Source organism: Carassius carassius, chromosome 10 (assembly GCF_963082965.1).
Source record: "Carassius carassius chromosome 10, fCarCar2.1, whole genome shotgun sequence".
Classification (NCBI taxonomy): Eukaryota; Metazoa; Chordata; class Actinopteri; order Cypriniformes; family Cyprinidae; genus Carassius; species Carassius carassius.
The window spans coordinates 14,699,847-14,723,620 of NC_081764.1; the positions used below are offsets into that span (position 1 = coordinate 14,699,847).

The 23,774-nt window shown below is 35.9% G+C and overlaps 1 protein-coding gene across 1 annotated transcript in view; it reads left to right on the forward strand.

Annotated features, from left to right (window-relative positions):
* The window catches only part of LOC132151844 (ribonucleoprotein PTB-binding 2-like), a 73,046-nt gene that overhangs the window by 6,982 nt on the left and 42,290 nt on the right, over positions 1-23,774 (forward strand). The window contains 2 exon segments of the mRNA XM_059560270.1: positions 4,427-4,493; positions 17,852-18,324. Of these exon segments, the coding sequence (XP_059416253.1) occupies positions 4,427-4,493; positions 17,852-18,324 (540 nt within the window).

The window sequence follows — 23,774 nt, forward strand, 5'->3', positions numbered from 1 at the left end:
CAGTAACCAAGGGTGTGGAGCTTAGTGAAAAATTATCACTAAGGTGAATATAAAAAAATCACAATTTGCATTTTCTGCACATTGCAGAACAAAAGTGAAAAAGCAATATAGTGAAAATCATGTGTTGTGTAGTGATATACAGTAGTTAGCAGCTTTCATTAGTGTCACAGGTCATCAACACATTCAGACAACATTACACATCTCATCCTGGCCGTGTCTTCTCAGAGACAAAAAAAGAGTTTTCCGCCGATTTCTAAATTATTAACAAGTGGGCATATTTATTCTCTCACTCTGATAAATTGCTCTTTCATTAGTTTAACTTCCGTCTTTTAGCTTTAAATCCCCTTGTTAACACAGACCGTCTGTAAAGCATTTGAATAAGTCACATGCAGCATGACCTGTGTTTCATTGGTAAACAGGCGCAGAGACATTAATCAAGGGTCAGTAACCCCCCTCCCTTCTGTTAGCCTTCAACCGTCCCAGATGCTGGTCCTGACAGTGTTATCCATATCTAATTGTATCTAGATGCTAACTCAGGCTTTCTGGCCATTTATGGGCCATTACAATGCATGTGTAATGTTAGAGGCAGATGGAGGGAGTGCACTGCTCTTTGGAATGGCAAAGGAAGTGAATTAGACAGTGTACTGCAAATGACTGTACAGAATGTGAAAAAAAAAAGTATTTTATGTACTTTATATAGCAGATTAGAATGCATGTCAGTGCTGTCTACTCAGTTTTATTTATTTTTTTTCATACATATTGAAGCAGATGAATGTGTTAGTGAATAGTTTGACAGATATGACTATTAAGTTACCTCAAATACTCACATCTCTAATTCTTTATTGTGTGTGTGTGTGTGTGTGTGTATTTCATTTCCATTTGCTCAAATAGCAAAAAAAAACTTCTTGATAGTTTTTCATGACTTTCAAAAAGAGCAAAAAAAGAGAGAGATTGATAACTGCAGTCAGAAGAGAGAATGATGCCAAATTTACCATCACTCCCACAGCCGCTGTATTAGAAACACCCTCACAGCAGCATTAACTAGTTTTTCATAATTTGATGCATAGGTAATATAAGACAGTATAGTGTTATAAGTGAAATGCAATGACCAGGGATCTGTCTCCTTAAAAAATAATAATAATAATAATACATAAAAGTATTAAAGGGTTAGTTCACCCATATGAAAATTGTCAAAATTTTCATGCCATTTCAAACCCAAAGACATTTGTTTACCTTCGAAACACCAATGAAGATATTTTTAATGAAACCTGAGAGATTTCATTAGCACTTTATTTTACAGTCCTGTTCTGCGTGCACATTTTGTGTACTTATTTTAGCAATTACAATAACTGTGTAATAACTCAGTACTAACCCTAACGCCTAAATAAGGCCCTATGATTTCTGGGATGCAGAAAACGCAGAATCACGGAATCCAGTTAATTAAAAATGGAATTTACTGTATAGTGTGGAATGTCACAGAATTTGCCAAAATGGATAAATCAAAAGAAGGTCAGTACACTTAAATCATAATGGGACATGAACTAGTGTCTGTAAATATTAAACCACAAAAAAACTATTTAAATATGAATCCTGCATGTTCTGCAAGTCTCTGTGTGAATGAATGGCGCACACACTGGAGTGCATGCGACGCTCAGTGTTTACAGCCTCTACGGCCTCAATATACAAGTATAATATAATCTCTAGAACTGCTCACTTCATGAGTATTTTGTTTTAATTTTGTTTTTTAAGAGAAAAACTGTCGTCATATCATATTAAAACAGAAAAGGTCTTCACAGCAACCTGTCAAAATAAATTTAAATATAGTAATACTAGTAATAATTATAATTAGTTATGATAATAATTAAAACATTATTAAAAATTATAATTAAAACTTTATTTTTTAAAGGAATATTGGTAACACTTTCTCTGAAGATCATGCTTATAATGAATCATAGCTCCATTAATGCTTATTTTTAAGTAGGTATTACAATTTTATAAACCGGTTTATAAAAACTCAGTAAGACCTATAAAGCATAATAAGAACCGTTATAGTTGTATTTATATTATTTTTATAATTACCTATAAGTCATGCATTTTCTTTTTCAAAGTGCATGTTCATAATCCATTATAAACTGATTTAGAAGTATTAATTAATCAGCCGTGTGGTTCCATGAATGTATTTATAAAGATGCAACCTGCATCTAATAATAATCACTTAATAAATAAGTGAATATATTGTTATTAACAGCTGTGTTGATATAAATGCTTATTGTGAATACTACTACTAGTTACTAACTTATATAAATGCATCATTGATGGCTTTCAACTCATCAAAATTACCATTCATCACCTCTAAAGCAAACATTAGCCAATAGCCATTAAAGACATATTCATAACTAATTGGTACAACAAACAAGTGTCTCTGGAACTATATTTAATCATTTATAAACCAGTGTATAATGGATTATGAGAAGCATGCACACTGAAGAAGAAAATACATGCCTTACACTATAATTACAAAAAAATATGTAATTGTAATTATAACTTGTCTTATAACACAGTATAGGTTTTAATGAGTCTGTATAAATATATTTATAGAATAGTAACACACTTATATATAAGTACGTGTAAATGGGGCTATAATTCATAAGCATGGTCTTCATAGAAAGTGTTACCAGAATTTATTTAGCAAAAAATTTAAACACAACACAGTATTTCTGAATAAATAAATAAATTGGTAACCCAGAAAATTAATGAAACTGAATTTGAGAAAAAAAGAATTAAAATCATACCGTCTCAAAATTTTTATTTTTGTTAAACTTGTAATAAATTGCCATTAAGTTGTGTGCATTTCACGATTTCAATGAATTAAATTTTTTTTTGATTAATACAATTTTATTTATAAGTACACATACAGTAAAATAAAGTGTAACTGAGATTTCTATCCCTCCATTGAAAGCTCATGTAAACAAATCTTTGACAGTTGACCAATTAGGTTTGTCCTTGAGAAGCACGTTTAAGCTTCCGCAAGAACCAATGAAGTTTATTTTGCATCAAGCAAGTACATTTGAGGTTCTGTTTGCCATATTTGATGTGTATTGATCAGTGTTTATGTGTGAATAAAAGTGTAGATTAAATCTATTCATTTATACCTGTCATGTCTCTTCAGAAGACATAAACCTTTATTAAACTGCTCAGTTGATGTGGATTCATTTTACATCACCAAATACACAATTTCAGGTCCTCAGCAAAATCATAGTTCGACAGACTGCCGGCATTACAAGAAAGTACATCTCACTGTGAACAGTAACTAAGCACAGCACACATTAACAGCTCCATGCTGTTGCAGTTTGCCATGTTCCCTGCTGAATCCAGAAGTCCCTTTGTCATAATCACATGTGTCCTTCTGGATGTTCCTTATGACCAGCTAGAGAAAACACAAAACCAGTGTGGGCCCTCTGGATTATCTCTGTTAACACACGTTCGGGATGTGACAGCAGGGCCTGCTGCGTGCATAAAAGGGAAGAGGAAGAGATTTATGAGAAAGTGTATCTGATGGATAACAGCGGACGCTTGGTTTCTGTTTGTGGCTGCAGTTGGAAACCTTCATTTTCATGGCCACGTCTTCGTTGTATCAATTTTCATAATGATAAAAGAACAAGTTTGTATGGCACCCCAATGTACTGCTTCTGGATGATCACTCACTGAATGTATTACTGAATATTTTATATTTTGTGTTTTTTTTTTTTGTATCTCCAGATTTTTTTTATACATCTTTATTTGATTTTAGAAAATGAAGAAACCCTTCTGAAAGAGGCATTTTACGTCCCAAATTCTCTCTAAATAATGTCTGGAGGCCAGTTTGCGACATTACTCACATAATGTGCCAACAGTCTTTCCTCACACAAATGAAATCATCAGCTCTATACAATATATATGCATGCAAGAGAAAAGATTGCCCTATAAAGTTAACACCTTGTTAAACCACTTATGCATCTCTTCAAATCCCTAGTATGAGGCTATATATTTATAAATAGTTTAGTTATATTTTGTTTACATTTCTGCTGCAATAGATACCCATTTTTCAGAAATAGTCCTCACTACAGACTATAGTGCAATAATGGAGTGGATAAATATATTACTGTTTATAGTGTGTTTTGGTGAAGTGTTTGTGTTTTTTTTTATTAAATAAATGTGTATTGATTATTTTATGCTTTTATTGTAATCTATAGCTTATACACTATTTTAGCTCTAGATCGACTCCGGGTTTTCCATTTACTCACCAGTACATGAAAGAGGAACAACACTCAGCCGAATCAAATTTGAGGAACTAACTGTTAATAATATAATTTGTTAATGAAAAAATATATATACAGTGCATTGTAGCATTAATTTGCTCACTTTTTGTCTCTTTTTTTTCCCCCAGGAGGTCCATGAAATTCTACGCGAGTACGAGCTCAAATATTGTTTTGTGGACCGGAACAAAGGAACAGGTAATTGCCCTCTTTCAGTCATCCTAGTGCTCTCATGTTTCTAATGGTTCTCTTCCGTCTGAGCCATCAGAATCCAGACCTCTCAAAAAAAGGCACACATTTGCCTACTTGACGCACCTGAGATTAATTTCCTGTGGTGGTGAATGAGGACTTACAGAGAATTGTTCTTGATGAAAGGTCTCAGCTCTGTGACTGCAAAAATGTTGCCTGTTCCTGAAGTAAAGTGAAGCTTTGAGGTTATTTGAGTTTGTACATTCTCACTGTGTTGATTTGTCCTCTGCCTATCTTTGTTCTGTTTAAAATATTGAATCAAATGAGCAGGTGCATTTTAGATTTCATATATTATTATAACTACAATATAATAAATAAAATGTAATAGTATTTTAACTTCAGTCCATCACTTAAAATAATGATCTAATACATCCCGAAGAGCTGCGATTTCAACTGGATTCCAGACAATTTGAAAGCCCAGGGTGACTTCCAAAACAAACCAAGCTTGTCAATGTCATCCATGCTGAAAAACAATTTTTGAGTCTAACATATGGTAATAAATTCTTGAAGGGAAGATAAACAAAATGCTCTGAAGTTAAGCAAAAGTGTATTTGGTTATTCAGTTTGAGGAATATTTGCTATCGTGGCAAATGGGAATGCAAAAAAATATATATATATTTGTTATAGTTTCTGTTTACTAGAAGTTTACCCAACTATGAATGTGAAAAGGGTGCATGTGGGGGAAAAAATTAATAAGCTCCCATTCGCACAGCTGTCAAAATAAAAGTCCTGTTTCCAAAACGTATCAGCTGATGCTGATAATTAAAAACGTCAAAATCAGCTGATATATTGTATTCCTTTTGCCACCAGCCATAGTGAAGCCACACATATCTACTGTTGGATTAAGCCTCAGCTGCACAATTACTGCGATTACAGCTGCACATTTCACACATGGACATTTTTCACAGTGCAGTGCTAAACCCAAGGCTGATTATCAACCTGCACCTTCATGTAATGCCGGGACTCTGGCCTGCTAAATGTCGTCAGTACCTAAAACCCCTGGCAGCACTGCAAACATTCCCACATGCTCTAATTAGCAGTATCTAGGGATGAGGGTGAAACACTATGATGATGTCATCCTCCTGCCAGCACCCCAGCAGAGGCTCCGGTGTCAACAGTCAGAGTCCAGTGCACTTGCGCTCTTAATACTTCCCTGAAATAAGCTGAACAATTCAAAAATTACTTTTCACTTTGCATATAGACCTGTTCTTTGGGTTAGAGATAAGTTTAAGTGAAGAGCTGTGAAGAGTGAAAAAGAATGAGGAATTACCATGAGAGGAAATGAGGAAAGACTGATAGAGACTTCAGGGAGAGAAAGCAATCAGAGATGGAAGAAAGAATTACAACTTATATGATGGTGAAAGATGGGGGAAAAATCTAACTTAGAGAAAAAGAATTGTTGTCTCCTCTGGAGTACAGCCCAGAATTGAAATATGCTCTGATATTCCCAATGCTGGAGGCTTACAGTAAGGGAATTACACCCCCTGCCTCCGATTCCTCGTGTTATAGTTGCTTCATACTGCATTATGAATGTTCCTAGGCTAAATGATCTGAACATATGCTTTTAAGGCCTGCCAGGGAAGAACTGCCTTCCCAAACAAAAATAGTGACAATAGTGGCAAGGTCTCATTTCAAACACCGGTTCTTAGAAGCACAAGTCCGTACTGTTACACTATCTGAAATACTGAGTATCAGTGCTTTATTTCAGGTTTTGCTGCCTATGTCTTTGTAAGGTAATTTCAGTCTGCCATAAGTAATTCTAAAGTGTGTCTTGGGAAGTACAATATATGGAGGTCGTCTGCTCATACTCCTTGTTCTGCCCCTGCTACACAACACTAAGACAAACATCACCTAGACAAGTGGAGTTAGATAAAATCAGTTCAGCTTTGCATTCACACTTAGTTTTTCATTTCTAAAGCCTCTTTAGAGATGGTAAAAGTCACTTTTCAGTGTGCCTGTGAATCTCTCCCATACCTTTTAAATGCCAAACAAGGCTGGTGGACAGCTTTCTCCTTTAGCAGCTGCAGGCCCTCCAGCTTTATAAATGTTTAGATTGTCTGGAAAGGGAGGCAGTTTGTTCAGTCTGGAATGCTGATGATGTAAATTATGGGCTGTACTGTCTGACCTCTAGTGTACTATTTAGCCCCTGTAGAGTGACACTATACTGCCAATCCAACAGGGGCAGGTTTATGCAGGAAGCACAGCGTTTCCAAATGTAAACATCTAAAATGAATAAATAATGAATAATATTTTTTCCACAAATTATGTGTTGTATATTGAACATGGGGATTCATATTTTGATATTCTTGATATTCACAGACACTGGTTTATATCATGATTTAATCTAAGTGTACTAACCTGTTTTTTATTAATTTTTTTTACTTAATAATTGTACTGTTTTTACTTAATTCTGTTTTTATGACTGGATTCCGAGCTTCCGTCCGCTTTTTTTGCATCGTGGAAATCATAGGGCCCTACTAATGTAGCAAGTAAGTGTGATAAGATCATTGTGAGAGGACACTATTTACTTTTATAGCATTGCGTCTCACCAACTAGGTTATAACGTAGCGTTAAATCACCATTCAACAGACTCAAGCCACCACCACTCTGTTGGACTGTTGGAGAGAAATATAGTACGTTTTCAGTCTGTCACGTTATTGACAAAATTTGCTGACTTTGGAAATGGATTAGACTTATGTGATAAGCATTAGCTCTGGGAAGCAGTGTGGCTGGTATAAACACAAGCATTGACTGCTGCGATCAGCTCTGGTGCACCACAGACGTGTGCAGTGATGTGCAGATCAGCTCTAAGGTCTGCTGTTAAAAATTAACCATCCATTCATCATATCATCATGTAAAATTAAGAATTAGAATAATTTTAATGTGATGATAGGTGCAGATGGGCAGCGGGTGGATAATTTGAAGCAGTGGACTCGGGTGAAGTTTGAGCTCATCCGCACATCTCTACACTACAGTAACCTGGGTCACCAGTAGCAAACAATGGAGCACGCTCTGCTGGACCTGCCTCTGTATAATGCATAGTAAAGTTCATAAGTGCAGTGCTGCTTTGTTTACAGCGGAAACCAAGGAAACGCTTTAAGTGCCACCTGCTGGAAGAGAGTGAATCTGTGTCTCATTCAGCTTGTCTGCTGTTTCTTTCATGCAGATATTTTTATTTATAGTTTCACAAAACTTTGAAGTCAAATCATTCTGTTTCAAATTTCGAGCACAGACAAAACCTTATTTTATTTATATGAAGAGGTTTCTTTTATTTGTGTTATTTATTTGATTTGGGGCTTGTTTTAAAAAATTTATTTAGTTTTGTTATTTGCATTTACATTATATTTAAATTTTGTTATTTAGCAGACGCTTTTTTCCAAAGTGACTTACAAATGTGGACAATAGAAGCAATCAAATCCAACAAATGAGCAATGATATATAAGTGCTATAGTAGTATATTATTAGATTTAAAATTAGTGTTTAAATTTGAGTGTTAGATTTAAATTTCTCAAAGAAAAGTGCAGCATTTTGTGCAAACAATAATTAAAGGAAGCATTTAAATTATAATTTGTCTCAAATCTCAATTTGAAAAAAAAAAAAAAAATGAATCGAATTGTGACTTGAGTGAATCTTTACATCCCTACAAACTAAGTAATTACACCATTAAGAAGCATTTCATCTGCGTAATGGCGGCCCTTATCGTTAACTCAGGAAAAAGGTCTATATGTTCTCTAATAAAAAAATGTTTATATCGGCAGCATATCTAATGCATATTCGCCAATATCGATATATCTGTGACTGTGATATCGGCGGATAAAATCGGCAAAATTATATATCGGTCAGGCTGTAGTTACCTAGCATTAAGCAAAGATGCCTTTGCTTTTCAATGCTTTTCAAATTTATATTTGTACATTTTTATTTATCTTGTAATGGCAAAAGCTTAATTTTCAGCAGCCATTATTCAAGTCTTCAGTGTCACATGATCTGATAATTCAAATATTCTGATTCAGTGCTGGAGAAAAAAATAATATGTATTATTAGTGTTGTAAAATGGTTCGTCTGCTTTGCCACCCAAGGACTGGAAATGCTCTTTTAATGCTGAGATTTGATTATTTCTATGTGTGTGTGTGTAATTCTTTACTGATGGCATATATGAAAGTTCCTATGTACAATTAAGTTTTATTTTAAAAAATAATTAAGAAGCTTTCATATTTCCTTAACATTTTTTAAGTAGATTATTTTTGAAGACATTTTATGAATAAAATCTACTAACATTTTTAAAGTCTTTTCTAAAAATACAAAGCATTCTTCTTTTTTATGTGTTAAAATATAAGAAGAAAGGAAAAATAGTTTTTCAAAAAATGTTATTTGAATCTGGCTCCAGGTATCGCTCTGAATGTTTTAGCAGCATGATAAAGCAGTTTCACTCAAATAGAAGAGACAGGAGGACAGGAGGACAGAAAAAGACTCAAGTTTTAGAAGAAGATATATGATTTATTTTTATTCACATCTCTTATGGATGAAATGTTTTAGGTTTACCGGTATTAATCCTGCTTAGGTTTATTGTTTAGGTATTTCTGCACATTGGAATCTTAGCGCTGGTGTTATTGCGCTTAGGGGTGATGTGAAAGTACAGACTTACAGCAGCTGGAGAAAATGCAGAGAAGAAAGTAATACAAGAGAACCTCCTGTACACACTAGTTCATTTAATTGAATTGTCAGTGTCTGGGAAGGCCATTAGGGATCAGACCTTCTTCTATCTCTCTCCCTTCCGTTTACATGACTGCATAGCTTTTCCAGTAAAATCATGCACATTGTGAAGTCTACTTTGTGTTTTTTATTTTCTTTTTTCTGTTTCTGCTCCTAATGGAGGTGGTAAGAGTGGCGTGTGTAGAAGTTTTTCCTGTAATTACAAAACAACAGAGGATGTGTGTGTGTGTCTGTGTGTGTGTGTGTGTGTGTGTGTGTGTGTGTCTGTGTGTGAAGAGGTGCACACTCTCATAGAGGGATTTGCTCCGGGCTGTTGCTTCCTCTCTTTAGGTAATGAGGAATATTTATCTTCCATCTCCTATGCAAAGTTTACTCAAGATTCGCCTCGGTGAGCCCAACAAATTGGCTGCATGGTTTGAAAGCAGTTGTTAATGGCTGTGAATTACGAAACAAAGCCCTTTTAATTTAACATTAAGAATCCACTGTCAGCCGTCCTGGATTTTCCCGTCCTCTGTAGTTATAGAATTAAAAAAGCTCGCTTGTTTCAATAGGGCCATCCATTCCATGATGGAATATTGAAAGGAATGTGTGGTGACCTGGACAGGCAGTGGAATGTCAATGGATGCAGTGGGCATGGGAATTACAGTTTAACAATGGGACTTTTGTTTAAACTGCACTGTCCTGTAATTAAGACACATACAGATCAAAAGCGCTTACGCTGGATTAACTATACCTGCTCAATTGGCCTAGTTAACAAAGATGCTAAAATACATAACTAATTGCTAAATTTGTGAAAATGCATATAACAATTTCAGTCCATTAAGGTTTGTTTGCTTGAACAAGGTAAGGTTTGAACACTTTGCATAACAAGAGGCAGCTTGATGTGATTAGCTCTTGAAATTTAAATTCTGAATTTTTTTTAGATTTTTTTAGATTTGTTTTGTTTTGTTTTTTACAGTATCTATAGTTGCAAGCCTTTCTGTGTTGATGTCCTCAGATCTCACCTATTAACTGTTAGTTGACATTTTTCTTTCGAACTAATGCAGTTGAAATGACTGTTGAAATTTCTCTGTGTACATTTTATCCTCATTCAGCCTCAAGGGTTCACTTACAGCCCTGCTGATATTGCCCAATAATTTTTGATAGGCCATCAATGTTTTGGGCTTTCATGGGATACTGCACTAGGTGTGATCGAGAGGGGCTCATAAAGGCCATTTTGCGAAGTTTTTTTTTTTTTTTGGTTTCCTAGCAAATTTTTACAAAGTAGCTATTAGGGATGGTTATGTCATGGTATCTAATTAAGTGATTAAACCCTTTTGCTTTTTGTGTTGTTGCATTGTGTTCATTTACAAGGTGAAAATGGGCTGATTGTGACTGATATGAGGTCATAGAAAGAGCTAATTTATGGATGTTCTTTTTAATGGCAAAGCTGCACAGAAAATAGATGAAAGCTTAATAGCACAGAATCGCTTGTCCATTAGGAGTTTTCCTGCTGCGGAAAATTATATCACATATCATATCACATCATATCATATTACATTATAACCAGCAGAACAGCTTAATGCTGTATTAAGCTTTCTGGCAGATCGAAGTTAGCTAAATGCTCACCCTGTGTCCCTCTTAGAAGACACAGTGTGACTAAAGCTTTATACTACTTAGAACAGTTGTTCTTCATTTCAGAATTGTTTTTTTTTTTTACTTTGTCAGTCCTGGATGTAGTAACATATTTAGAATACATTGTCTCCCACAGTAAAGATCCTTCAAATATGGACGTTTATGCAGACAATAGCTTAAAAACGCTCAGCCATCAGTTCAGCATCTCAGGATTCTTCTCATGCCTGTGACAGCACTTCACTGATCTCTCTCAACAGTGGCTTATCAAGCAGAGAGACAGCACAGATAAGAGCTGAATTCAAGCCCCAAAGGGAGGAGAAGAACACCATTAGAAGCCCACATGCTGTCATTTCACGCCTCAATTCTTGTTATGTGCGCTGTTGTTTGCTGTGCCCAGTTTCTAAATGACTGATTTGCAGCCCTAAAATTAATTGCCATGTGAGCGTTCACATTCACTCCCAACGGACAGTTCATCGGCATGTACAGTGACAAGTCATAGCTGTTAAAACTACTTCTATCTGACACGCGTGGTCTATGAGGGAAACACACCGGAAAAGGCTGCCCACTCTTTTGGCTCATGTCATGTTGTAATTGTCCTTCGAGAATCACAAATTGGGAGAAGAGTGTTCTTGTTTGTGCCTTGTGACACTAATATATATATATATATATATATATATATATATATATAATCATGGTTAAATAATTTGGATAAATCTCACTAAAACATTCCCATAATTCTCTGGGATTATTCTTATACTTTAAAATAAAGTATCTATAATCATATTAAACATTTAACATTTTTTTTCCAAATATTTCAGTAAATTCTTGTAATGCCTTTATTGCTTTTAATTATTTTATATATATTTTTAATGATACCACTTTATTTTACAGTCCCGTTCCTCAAGTACTATGTACTGTACTTATTATAGTAATTACAATAACTACTGTATGTAATAACTAGGTGCAACCTTTAATTAATATAAATTATGCTTATTTCTATTAATTATTATTTTTTATTAACTAATTTTTTTTATTCATTATTTTAAGCCAGTATAAAGGGAGTACAACCCACTATGATGCATGAGCACTACATCAGAACAACCACCCAGCATGCATCTCAGTCTCACAGATGACGAAGATCGAGAGAGGGGGCCGCGAATGGATCCAGTAGCGGTGTGGGGGTCTCATTGTCCACTTGAAGCTTTAGAGGGGCTTTTTACGGGAGCATGTGGGAGTTAACTGCTCGGCCCGATAACCACTTCAGCAGTGGAAAGCAGAAGGAGATCATCATTAATTGATGCAGTGGCAAATGTAGGCGGCTTTGGAGAAGGAGCACACACACTCTCACACTCAATCATGAACACACAGGAGGATAAAGGCCAAAGTCATGGCTGCTGAAGAGCAGAATACATTTGAATATTGAGGTTGGGTAATGCTAGCATTTAACCGATCCATTATCAGGCATCTTAGCCGCGCGGCTGGAAATGTAATTTCTTTTGTTTTTCTGTTTTGACTCAGTCTTGTATGCAAGGTTTTTTCAGATCTATTTTGGATGTTTTATTACGTATGTGTGAAGAGATTTTATTTTGGACCCTCCATGATAATGGTAGAAGATCCTCTAACATAGGCTCATTGAAAAAACACACCTACCTACATTGTTGAAAAACTCCCAAAATGTACCTATACATAAAATTCACTGCAGTTTCTAGCTGAAATGAACCCTAGTGGCACTAAAACACCAACCGTTTTTATTTCTTTTCACACAAATTACAGTTACAAGAGCTGATTATTAGGTATGTAACAATTTACTCAACTCAAAACAATATGATTTTCTCAGGGTTTTTTCCCTGAAAAACATTGGATGACATTGGGTTTTCACCCCCAATGTCATCCAAGCTGTTTACGTATTTCTTTCTTCAGTTGAAAGAAATAAAGGTTTAACAGCTACCAAATGGTTAAAGGTCAAAATGGCTGTTTCAGTACAGCTTCAAATGGCTTTACACCATACCAGACCAGGAATAAGGGTCTTATTTATTGAAACGATTGGTGTTTTTCTAAAAAAAAATGTATACGCTTCACAAACAGAAATGCTTGTCTTGAACTGATCTGTGATGCGCATTATAAGACATTATAAATGAAAAGATGTCTTTTGTTATTGCTTGGACAAAATGTTGTACATTTATTTGTGAAACTGAAATGTGACAATTTTAAACAAAACTCAAATCAAATAAATAAAAAACACATTAAAGAAATCTCTTCAAATAAACGGCTCTTTCCATTCAGTTATAAAGGCAACCACTGGATTTTAGTCATGATCCAAACAAAGATACTGAATGAGCAGTTTTTAATCAAAATTAGATTGTATAATTTTGAAATTTGAAGCAAAAATAGCATAGTCTGATGTTAATTTTGTGGAATTATGCTACATAAAACATCTGAACAAGACAAAAACAGCAGAATGAGAACGCAGATACACTTTCTGACAGAAGTTGGTACTTATGGAAAAGCAACATGGTTACTGCTATAAACAAAACAGCGCAGGTTTGACCCTGTTGATGAACACTGCTTAAATATCCATTATACAGAGTCAAAATGAAAAGATAATATCAGCTAAAATTTTCTAAAGAAAGTTCTTGATATAAACATTAACCACAAATGTATCGCGATTCGTTTAAAATCTCACATATTTGTATTGTTTTTCACCCGGCTTGCAGTGGATCGTTACATCCGTACTGATTGTTGATTAATAAAAACGTGTTTTTATGTGAGGTTCCTTGCACAATACTGTTTTATGACCTCAAAATACTTTTACCAGAATGCATGATTTGGTAACTTAATACATTTTGAGATTTGCATCTGCAGGTCTAAAGCTTTTCTAATGTAGTAAACTTGCTCATTAGCTCACCCAGTACAGCATCTTACTTGCTAAGTGCTCAGGTACAAACCTTGTAAAAGAGTCATGATAAAAGAGCTCAAAGACTATCACTAGTGGTTAGTTCTACTTACACATCTTAAATTAAACCATTTTCAGGGCATTTTGGTCCATCTCTAGCAAATATTGTTAATTTCCAAAGCCAGTTTTTACACTAAAGATAAAAGACAAAAGTGTCTGTTTATTATTTTGAATGTTCATCAGAATACACACTCCAAATCTGCAGTATGGCAGCTGTCAGCTTTGTTGGGTGTTTTCAGTGGTAATTGACATGCTGAGATATAGCGGGTGGACGCCAAAATCTGTGTGTGTTGTAGCGTGATTTATAATGCTATGTCAGGTGACCTTCGAGTTGATATAGTTGCAGTCGGGAACTACAGGTATGCACGTGAGTTTGTTTATCTCTGACCTGCCATAAAGCAGTAGTTGGATCATAGAGCTTCTGTCTGCGTGTCTGTGTGTCTGCCTGAATGCTTGATAATTGACATGCTGTAAAGCAGCAGGGGAAGACTTGTTTGTGCTCTGCCGCTGAAGGCAGCGGGGGGAGGACACTGTCAAGGCACAGCCTGAAGGACCCAAACTTGGCCCGGTGCTGATGGCCTTGGTCTGCTAAGATATGGCAGCCATCTGTGGTAACGACACCCAGTCTGAAAGGAGCCTAACAAGCCATAACGAGCACAGTACCAGAGCAGAGCTGCGTTGTCTGCTCTTTGCCACAGACCTAGTTGTAAACTAAAACTACAATGATTGCGTGTGTCTGTGTCACAGTAGCTAAATCCTCAATCACGGTGCAACAGTGTTTAGCATGGGAGAATAAGGAGCTCAGCTTGCTCAACTGAAATATTTAGTTGGAGTTTTTTTACATTTTTTTTTCAGGTTTACACCTGATATTAAAATACGATCTCAGGTGGACAATGCTAAATAAGGGATAATTACATTATCCTGCTTATTACACAGGTACTTGCCACTGAAGTAAATAATTAGACGAGAAATATTGATTTGATTTGAAATATTTGAATGCAAAGCTTCCGATGTGAATCGTAGTGATCTTGTCCATATTTGACCAGAGGTAGTCGAAAACACATTAGATCGGGTTGCTTTTGTTGTGTAGACGCTTATGTGGTTGAATGCATTTGAACAGCCACAAAAGCCACTTTGCTGGCTGAAATCGTAAGTTTGGTTTAAAAGGCGAAATATGTAGCACAAACTCGCGGTGTTTGGTGTAGTTTTGCGGCTATCAGAGCAGAAACAAAGCTGTTGCTTTCTGTATCATTTTCCATTGTCTCTTCACATTCATAAGTAAATTGCGTGAGCGTATATCTCAATATTAGACTGGTAGTCAGAAAAGCTCATGCTCTTTTTTTATTTTTATTGTTTTGTGGAAACTATGATTCGGAAACAGAAAGTTCAAAAAAACAGAATTTATTTTTAATAAAAAAAAATTTGTAACAATAAATACTTTTGTACACATCCTTGCTGAATAAAGTATTAATTTCTTTACAAAATATATTGAACAGTTGAGTATGTGCTGCCACATAGAGTTTTGGTCTGAAAAAAAAAAAAAGTCAGATAAATGTTTTTTGATTTTTCAAATGGTAAACTATCCAATAGAGGTACAACGTTTAGATGGTTTGTATGTTTTTGTTTTTAATCATGCATGTTTAGAATGTAAGTGTTCATTTTTGACCCTGCCTTTAACATTTCCAAAACCAACAAAATAACAGTCATGTTCCTCTTTCTCAACTTTTTGCTTATGTGCCAATTTTTACCAAGGTTTCTGACCCCTGATTTGTGTTAGATGGATATTACACTTACATTATGCATGCAACAAAGCAGTCTCTTGGTATCAAGATGTACATTTATGACATAATAGAATTTGGTAGTTTTCTCATTGCCAAAGAAGTGAATTCATTGTGTAACTGAAATATGCAAATTTAGCCAGTTAGTTGGAATGATGCTTTATGAGTGTGTGCTAACAGATACAAACCCATGCTTGTTTTAAATGCTGTGATCTTTCACACCATTGCTTAATAAATCTCAATGAGCTCTTACAGTGTGAGTAGAGCACACTACAGTAGCTGAGTGAGTGTTACTCCTCCCCAGCATATTATCATCTCAGAGCTAACCGAAAGTCTAATGAGTGTAATAAGAACGGGGAAACAGAGCACAGACAATGCTCATGGGATGAGGAGGCTCAACGCTGTGATATTAACTTTATAATTGCTGTAATTGTTGTGGCTTTGTTTTGTGATGTTTCTAAAATGATAAATATTCCAAATCTGGACTCAAACTGACCACAACAGACCTAAAGAAGCCATGAAAGATCTGCAATAGACAGTATGTTATCTTCTTTTGACAGCTGAACCCCGTCATGCTAGCCCCTGTGTAGCGCTTATTAATGACTCCACTGTACATTGAGTAATTTTAGATGTCTCATGGCAGGAGAATTATAGGCTTTATGCTGTTACAATAAAGCCCCTCACCACACTACCCCCTCTTCTCAACTTAAAAAAACAACAACTAATAACTGTCACAGATTGAGACAAAGCCTATAATCAGGTTCCTGTGTTTTTTGTTGTTGTTTTTTTTGTTTTTTTACAGGCTATCTCAGTGCTGTCAACAGCTAAAGTGGCTGTGATTTCTAAGATTATTGTGTTAGCTGTTCTTTGTTCACTCAGTTTTTTTTTTCTTTGTTGGAAAAGAAAATGCCTAGCTATGCTTCATTTACTGTAGTTAAAATTAGGGAGGGATAAGGGGGGCGGAGAAGGACAAGAAAATGAAGTATAAAAGAGATTAACTTCTATGGATCAAGGGCCTGTCTAATATTATTTATAATAGTTATGTACTATTTATTGTATAAGATTACTGTAGTTTTAAAGGATTGCCACTGTATATTATAAAGGGCAAGACAGGTACAGCAGCAGTTAAAAGGCTGATTAATTTCTGAAGGGGTGGAAAATATCCAATTAGTTCTTGCTTACCAATTTACTGGGAAATAATGCAACAGTCTCATTTACAGCATAAATGTCATAAACTGGGTTTTGTGCTCAAATGCTGGATGTATAATTAAAAGTAATATGCGTAACATTCAGAATTAGATTTTACTCTATGTGGAGCAGCATGTTTTGCTAAACAAAATATTTTACTCATCGGCAAGAGTGATAGACATAGTTTTTAACCATTTACACCCTGTTTTTTTAAAATCATGTGAAATCCTTTTTGTGTTTGATATTTAAATCGACAGACTTCTGGTGAAGTTAATTACATTTTAATTGAATTTCATTGTAATTAAGAAATTATTTTATGACAGGCACACTGAATTGGCCCATTTCCAGGAATCAATCAGGTCAATAAACTGAGAGCCATCTGCCAATCCAATAGGCAATCTGTAAAGTTTTAGCTTTTTTTTTTTTTAATTTATTTATTTATTTATTTTGTTATTAAGATAGAAGACTGAGATTAATAATTTAGCAGTTGTTCTTATGAAGTCAGGATTAATTGGAAAGATTGGCAGATCTTATACTTAAATGTGACATACTTCCAAGTGTAACAGATTATCGAAAAATAAATCATTTAGGGCAGTTCTGTGTTATCCGTTGTTGATTGGATTTTAAGATGTGGGCGCGCATTTAAAATCGAGACAGACAAATGCAAGTTTGTAGAAATGGGACTTAAGCACACTAAATGATTTAGAAAAGTCCTGCATTCATCATCAGAGAGTCTGCTGTTTTTATCGGAAAATAAAAAAATCAAACATGCATGGATATGATTCACATTAGGATCAATGCATTTCAAAAATATTTTATTTTGTTTATGATGTATGTGTATGTGTTAGTTTCATGTTTTTCTCTGACCTGTATGTAATTTTTTTTTCCACTTGTTTTTGTTAGACTAAGTGTGACCCACAACTTTAGTTCTATCTAAAATTACTCACAGTATGTAGTACTTCTCTTGTTGCTTTTTACTTTCAAGACCCATTTGATTTGCTGTTTGAGTGTTTTATTAATGTTTTTTTGTGTGTATGTTTGTTTATGTATGTGTGTCTCACTAGCCTTCGTAACCCTTCTAAATGGTGACCAGGCACAGGATGCCATCCAAACTCTGCACCAGACATCAGTCCAAGGCCGTGACATCACCGTCCAGCTTCAGCCCACGGACTCTCTCCTGTGTGTCACCAACCTGCCCTACACAGTCACTGCCAGCCAGTTTCAGGAGCTGGTGCGCTCCTACGGCAACATTGAACGATGTTTCCTGGTGTACAGCGACCTCACGGGACACTCCAAAGGCTATGGCTTTGTGGAGTACATGAAGAAGGACTCGGCCTCCAGGGCACGGTCAGAACTCTTGGGCAAACCGCTGGGTGACCGTGCACTTATGGTGCAATGGGCTGACGTCAACCAGCTGACCTCTGCTGACCACCTCCACTCCAAGTGCCTATGCGTGGATCGCCTGCCGATAGACTTTGAAGACTCGGAGGAGCTGGCGCACATTTTTTCAGAAAGCTACAAACCCGTCTTCTGCCAGGTGAGATGTGAAATATGTAACATGGTGTTTGCATCTAGGCATTTCACTTTCACAGACACAGCTGGAAATAATTATTTTATAGAAAAAATTATTTTGCTATTTGGTAAAGTAAGAGAGATCATATTTCTTAGTCCAACTGAGAAATGATTTCTGTAGGACTACTGCAGTCCAGCGGAATGTGTTGGTTGCTGCCATTTGCAGTCTTTTAAAGAGAAAGTTTTTGCCATCATCTAATCACTGTTTGTTTCAAACTTGTATGACTTCCTTTTTTCTGTGGAACACAAAAGGAGAAGTTTAGCACATTGTTTCTGGTGCTCTTTTTCATACGATGAAAAAATGGGAAAAAAGTAATAAAAAAACAACAACTAATTGGTTGTCCAGTAACAGCTGAAGTTCTTTTGATTCAATAAAAAGAACCAGCTCATTTGAGCCATTCATTTAGGAATCTAGCCACGATGATGTTTTTCATTCACATAAAAAATGGCTTATAAGAGTCGTTTGCTGGAGAATCGGACTACTCTGATACTTTTCTGATTAACTTAAATAAATGGCTCATGAGAGTTTTATTATTTTTATTTTCAGTAATTAGACTACACTAATTGCTGTGTATGTTTTTGTTTCCCTTAAAATAACTGCCCTATAATTTGTTCAGGATTCAGTGAGTGAGTATTTTATTAAACAATTTAATTTGCTAAAAAGAACTGATGAGTTGTTCTTATTCACTTAAATAAATGGTTTATGAGAGTCATCTTTTTGAGAATCTGACTACACTGACTGCACAGTTTTTTTTTTAATTTAATAAACATAAGAGTCATTCTTTCGGATATATGAAACTGCCTTGATTTAAAGGCACAATATGTAATGTTTCTGCTTTAAAAATAGCAGATATCACTATATCTATGTTATATATATTTTTTGTTGTGTACTTACATTATCCCGACAGTTTCCACGAACTTTAAAATCCGGAGAAAATTATAGTTTAATTAGAAGACACGGCACGTTTCTTTATTTCCGTTTTGTCGCCCGTCTATGGCGTCATATAAACTTTGACCCCTCTAGTTTATCTAACTTCCTGCGGAACCGCCAAATACAAAGGTGAACAGAACCAAAGACAAGACGAAGAAGAAAAAGTAGTAGCGAGCCTTGGTCGAGACTATTATATTTTATATTTATATTGTTTATATTCGTATTTATACCTCAATCAATAACTTAGTTATGGATCATGATTATGCTTTGCCTGCACGTTCTGTGAAGCGCAAACATACGGGTGAAATAAATGACCTGAGAAGGTTTTGGGACGAAGAAGAAACGAGACACGGGTAAATATTGGAGTTGCATTTCCAAGATAGAGAGAGCTTCGTGACAAGCTGAAACTACAGAGAGATGCTTGCATTCTAATAAACAGGTATGCATCCATTCAGCTAACTATATCTATCCGTATATTTTGTGAAACGATGATGTCTTGTGTAAAACGCAGACGGACTAGCTCTCATGTAGAGTATAATGTAAATCTACATGTGTTCTATATCTAGCTGGATAAAGTAGCTTCAAATGCAGTTCACTATCTTTTCGATATAGTATAAACGTAGCCTAATTATAATTATTAACGAAAGGCAACCGTTTTTTTTAAACATATATTACTACTAGCTAGATGGAATATTGATTTGATAGGGGTCTGATAATTCATATATCTCTCCGTTCGAAAATACGTGATTGTCAAAATACTAAGGCTGGTGACACACTGGCTGCGTGGCGTCTCTGCTGCGTGCCAGAAGCGCGGCGCGCTGCTGCTGCTGTAGGTGACAGAGGGAGACCGCTGACAGACTAGGCTCTTGTCTTCATGACAACAATATCTATACTTCATGTTGAACATAAATATAAAGCCTACTGATAAAGGACACCATCAACAGTATTGACGGCAAAATAGACTTATGTTTGACAGGTGCAATATTTGAAAATCGATAATTATTTATTTGTTTTTTAAATTACATTTGTATCTGAATTTATGTCAACCTATAGACTTTCAAACATTAAAATGTCATGAATTAATATGTATTTGTGTACAAAATTACATATAAACATATTTTCCTATTATATTTTGCCTGGAAACGCTTCCAACACGCGTGTGTGTCACGTGAAAAATAGGCGTCGGTTCTATTTCTAGCATGCACACGCCGCGCCTGAGACACGCGTCTCACACAGGCAGTCTGCAAGCTCTAACCTATTAACATGGGAGCCGAATTAAAAACTGACACGCCACGCAGCTGAGACGCTTGCGCCACGCATCCAGTGTGTCGCCGGCCTCAGTTAAAATGAGTGAGGAATGTGGGGAGCGACAGAGCGCGTGTTCCAATGAACAACAACTCCCATGAGCCTAGGCTCTTTCCCGACGTCATCAAAGTACGTCTCATGTTATTGTTTTGATTGAGTGACCCCTGGTGGCCAGAAATTCCATACTGCGCGTTTAATTCCGCTAAAATATGGCCAGTGTATGGTGGTATGGTGCTGGATTTTTCTAATTCAAAAAAGAAATGGCTTATAAAACTCATTTGTTTGGTATTTACTGTGGACTGAGCTATGCTTTTTATACAGTTGTTCACCTAAAAATTGCTCATAAGGGTAATTTGTTCAGGAATCAGATTACACTGGTAACATCTTTCTTCATTAACATCATTTGGTTCTGGAATTGTTTTTTTGTTTTGTTTGTTTTTTGGAATACAACCTAGGTTTCTGTTCCCAGCCTAGTTATTAGAGAAGTATTGGCGACCTGATTGTGGCTTTAGAGGTTGAGTTCTTTTACCAGACTTGGTGACGAGGACTTGTGTGGAAACCCTACCCAGCCTTCACTTCTGTCTCCACTGTGTTAATAAGAGAGAGCTTTTCACCATGCATACCTTCTCCAGAAATCAATACCTCCCAGGAAAACTGCCTTTAAGTGCTAATGCAGGATACAGTTTCCTCGACCTCCATCCTAATCAAAACCGTTAAAGCTAAAGGGCCTCACTGACTTTAGATCTACAGTTAGGGCCAACACCAGCCAACACAGAAGTCAATACGCTACACCCTCTCAATCCTATTAAGCTTTGCAGTAGAGGTGTGCCATATCATACTGTCCACGATAATACCGGTATAAATTTTTACATCATAATAAAAGTGTCATATCGCGATTTCAATGATATAGCGACACGATGACAGTGTGCATGCAGAAAGCCGCGTCCACAGCCCTTAAACACAAAATTGTTTTTTCTCTTCTTACTCTTGAAATGACAAATACATACAAAATTGTCAGAATACCTTTCTTTGCAAGTATCCTCGAAAAAATGGTCAGTTATGTCTTAGGTGAAAATAAACAGTTGAGAAAGAAATTAAATGTGTAGCATTATATTGGATGTATTATCTCTTAAAGTGACCACAGCTAATTTATATTTACTAGCTGCTGCTTTTTACTGAATTACTTTGTAGTTTTAACAAGAATTAATCTATATTTAATTTATACAGTGAAGACTAAGCAATACTTTTTGCATTTGATTATTCAGTTTCTGTACATGGACACCTACAAACGTGAAAAAAAATTGCGCTATTTACACAATTTTAAACATGACCCAGCGGTACAACTAGCACCGGAGCCCCGCAAATACTAACTATGGCCCTGTACACTGATTGATCTGCTTCAAGTGCACACAGCTGTCGCTGCCACCTCATGACAATAGATAGATGGGTACACTTCAAATTAGGTAGTCTGTCATCGATGACTGTAGCTCATTGGAAAAGGATGGAAAATGCCCTTAATTTTTTTTGCACTAATAAACGCTGCTGCCTGCCAGCTGCAATCACCAATAAAACGTTGTTCCATGTTTTTCTTTTCTGTATCGTTATAAATAAAGTTATCGCAAATATTCTTGAATATTGAGGCTATATTGCCCACCCCTACTTTGCAGCTGCACTTAACCCACACCATCTGCTGGGGTGTTGGGGGTGCATCAAGCTTTCAGGACTTTGACCTCAAATTGCATCACAGTGCTCTCAAGCTTCTTTAATACTCAAGCATTGCTTCAAGAATCAATAATGGAGCTCTCTGAATATTGCCGCCCCCACTTCTGTACAGAAAGGAGATAACTTGATGTACTGCACAAGTGATTCAGCTCATTTCTGTGCTGGAGATGCCGGAAAATAATATGCAAAATGTGCCTCATGTCGACAGAAAATGTCTTATCAGTATTTAGGGGGGGTTTAATGATCTAAAAGCTTCTTTCGTAACTGCATGGTGATTTGGAAAGTTTAGTTCTTCTAATCCTAGTTCTTCAACGCAGCTGTTTAGATTATTTCAGAGTTTGTTTGTTCAGTCCTTCTGTTGTAATAGCACAGGGGTTATCGAACATTTTCAGATTGATCACTTTAAAAGTAAAACAAAAATAGCAGACCCCTTCACCTCCTCTAAGGAAATATAATTACCCTTAGTGTATTGCTTATATTTTGAAATGGTAGCACTTTTTTACAGTTTTTCTAGACTACTGTTTTTCTTGTTTTATTGAAATTTAAGTAAAACTAAAAATAACAAATGAATGTTAACATTAGTCAAATTACTAAATAAATAAATAAATAATTAAAGCACTCAAATCTTATTCACACACGATGTGCACATTTATACCTGGGATGTCTCAACTGATAACAAGATTCACAAGAAGCAATTATTAGGCAAAATATCTTCTTTGTGTTCCTTTAAAGAAAGTCACACTCACACGAGGGTGAGTAAATGACTTTTAGTGGCTTAAAGTCAAAATAACTTGATCATAGTTCTCATTTATAGTGATGACCAGTTCATGTTGGACTCTCTACACATGATGCAGCAGTATATTTCTCAAAACCATTATGGTGTGAAATGAAAGGACACAAAACTCTTGAGTTTAGTTGGCAGGAAATGTCAGCTCCATTAGATGTGTTTGAAAATGCATCTTTTTTTTTTATTCTTTCTCACATCTCACCTCCCACTTTGTCACTCATTCATCTCGTAGCACCCCTCCCTTACGTCTACTCTCTTCCTTTTGCCTTTCTTTTTGAGAAAGACAGCAGCATTTATGTTATTAGATGACTCAGTGTGTTCATGATGGGCATATTCTGACCCTGGCACATATGATGGTGTCACAAACACATAAAGACTGACAGCTGGACGCGCACACAGTGCATCTAGATATATTTAGGTTGACGTGATTTCTGGTGGAGAGTTTTGATTTTGTTATTGTCGCTTTCTGTTTTTCTTTACCCATTCCTCCCCCTCCCTCTCTCTTTGTCACTGTTAGTCTTTTCCTTTCGACTGATATGAAGGCCAACGCATTTGCTGACCCGTGGCCTGACACATTCAGTAGAATTTAAAGGCTGTCATAGCACAACCACGAACAAACATGTCATTTTTTAGACAACCTCCTTCTTGAAGATGGAATATGAAGATGCAC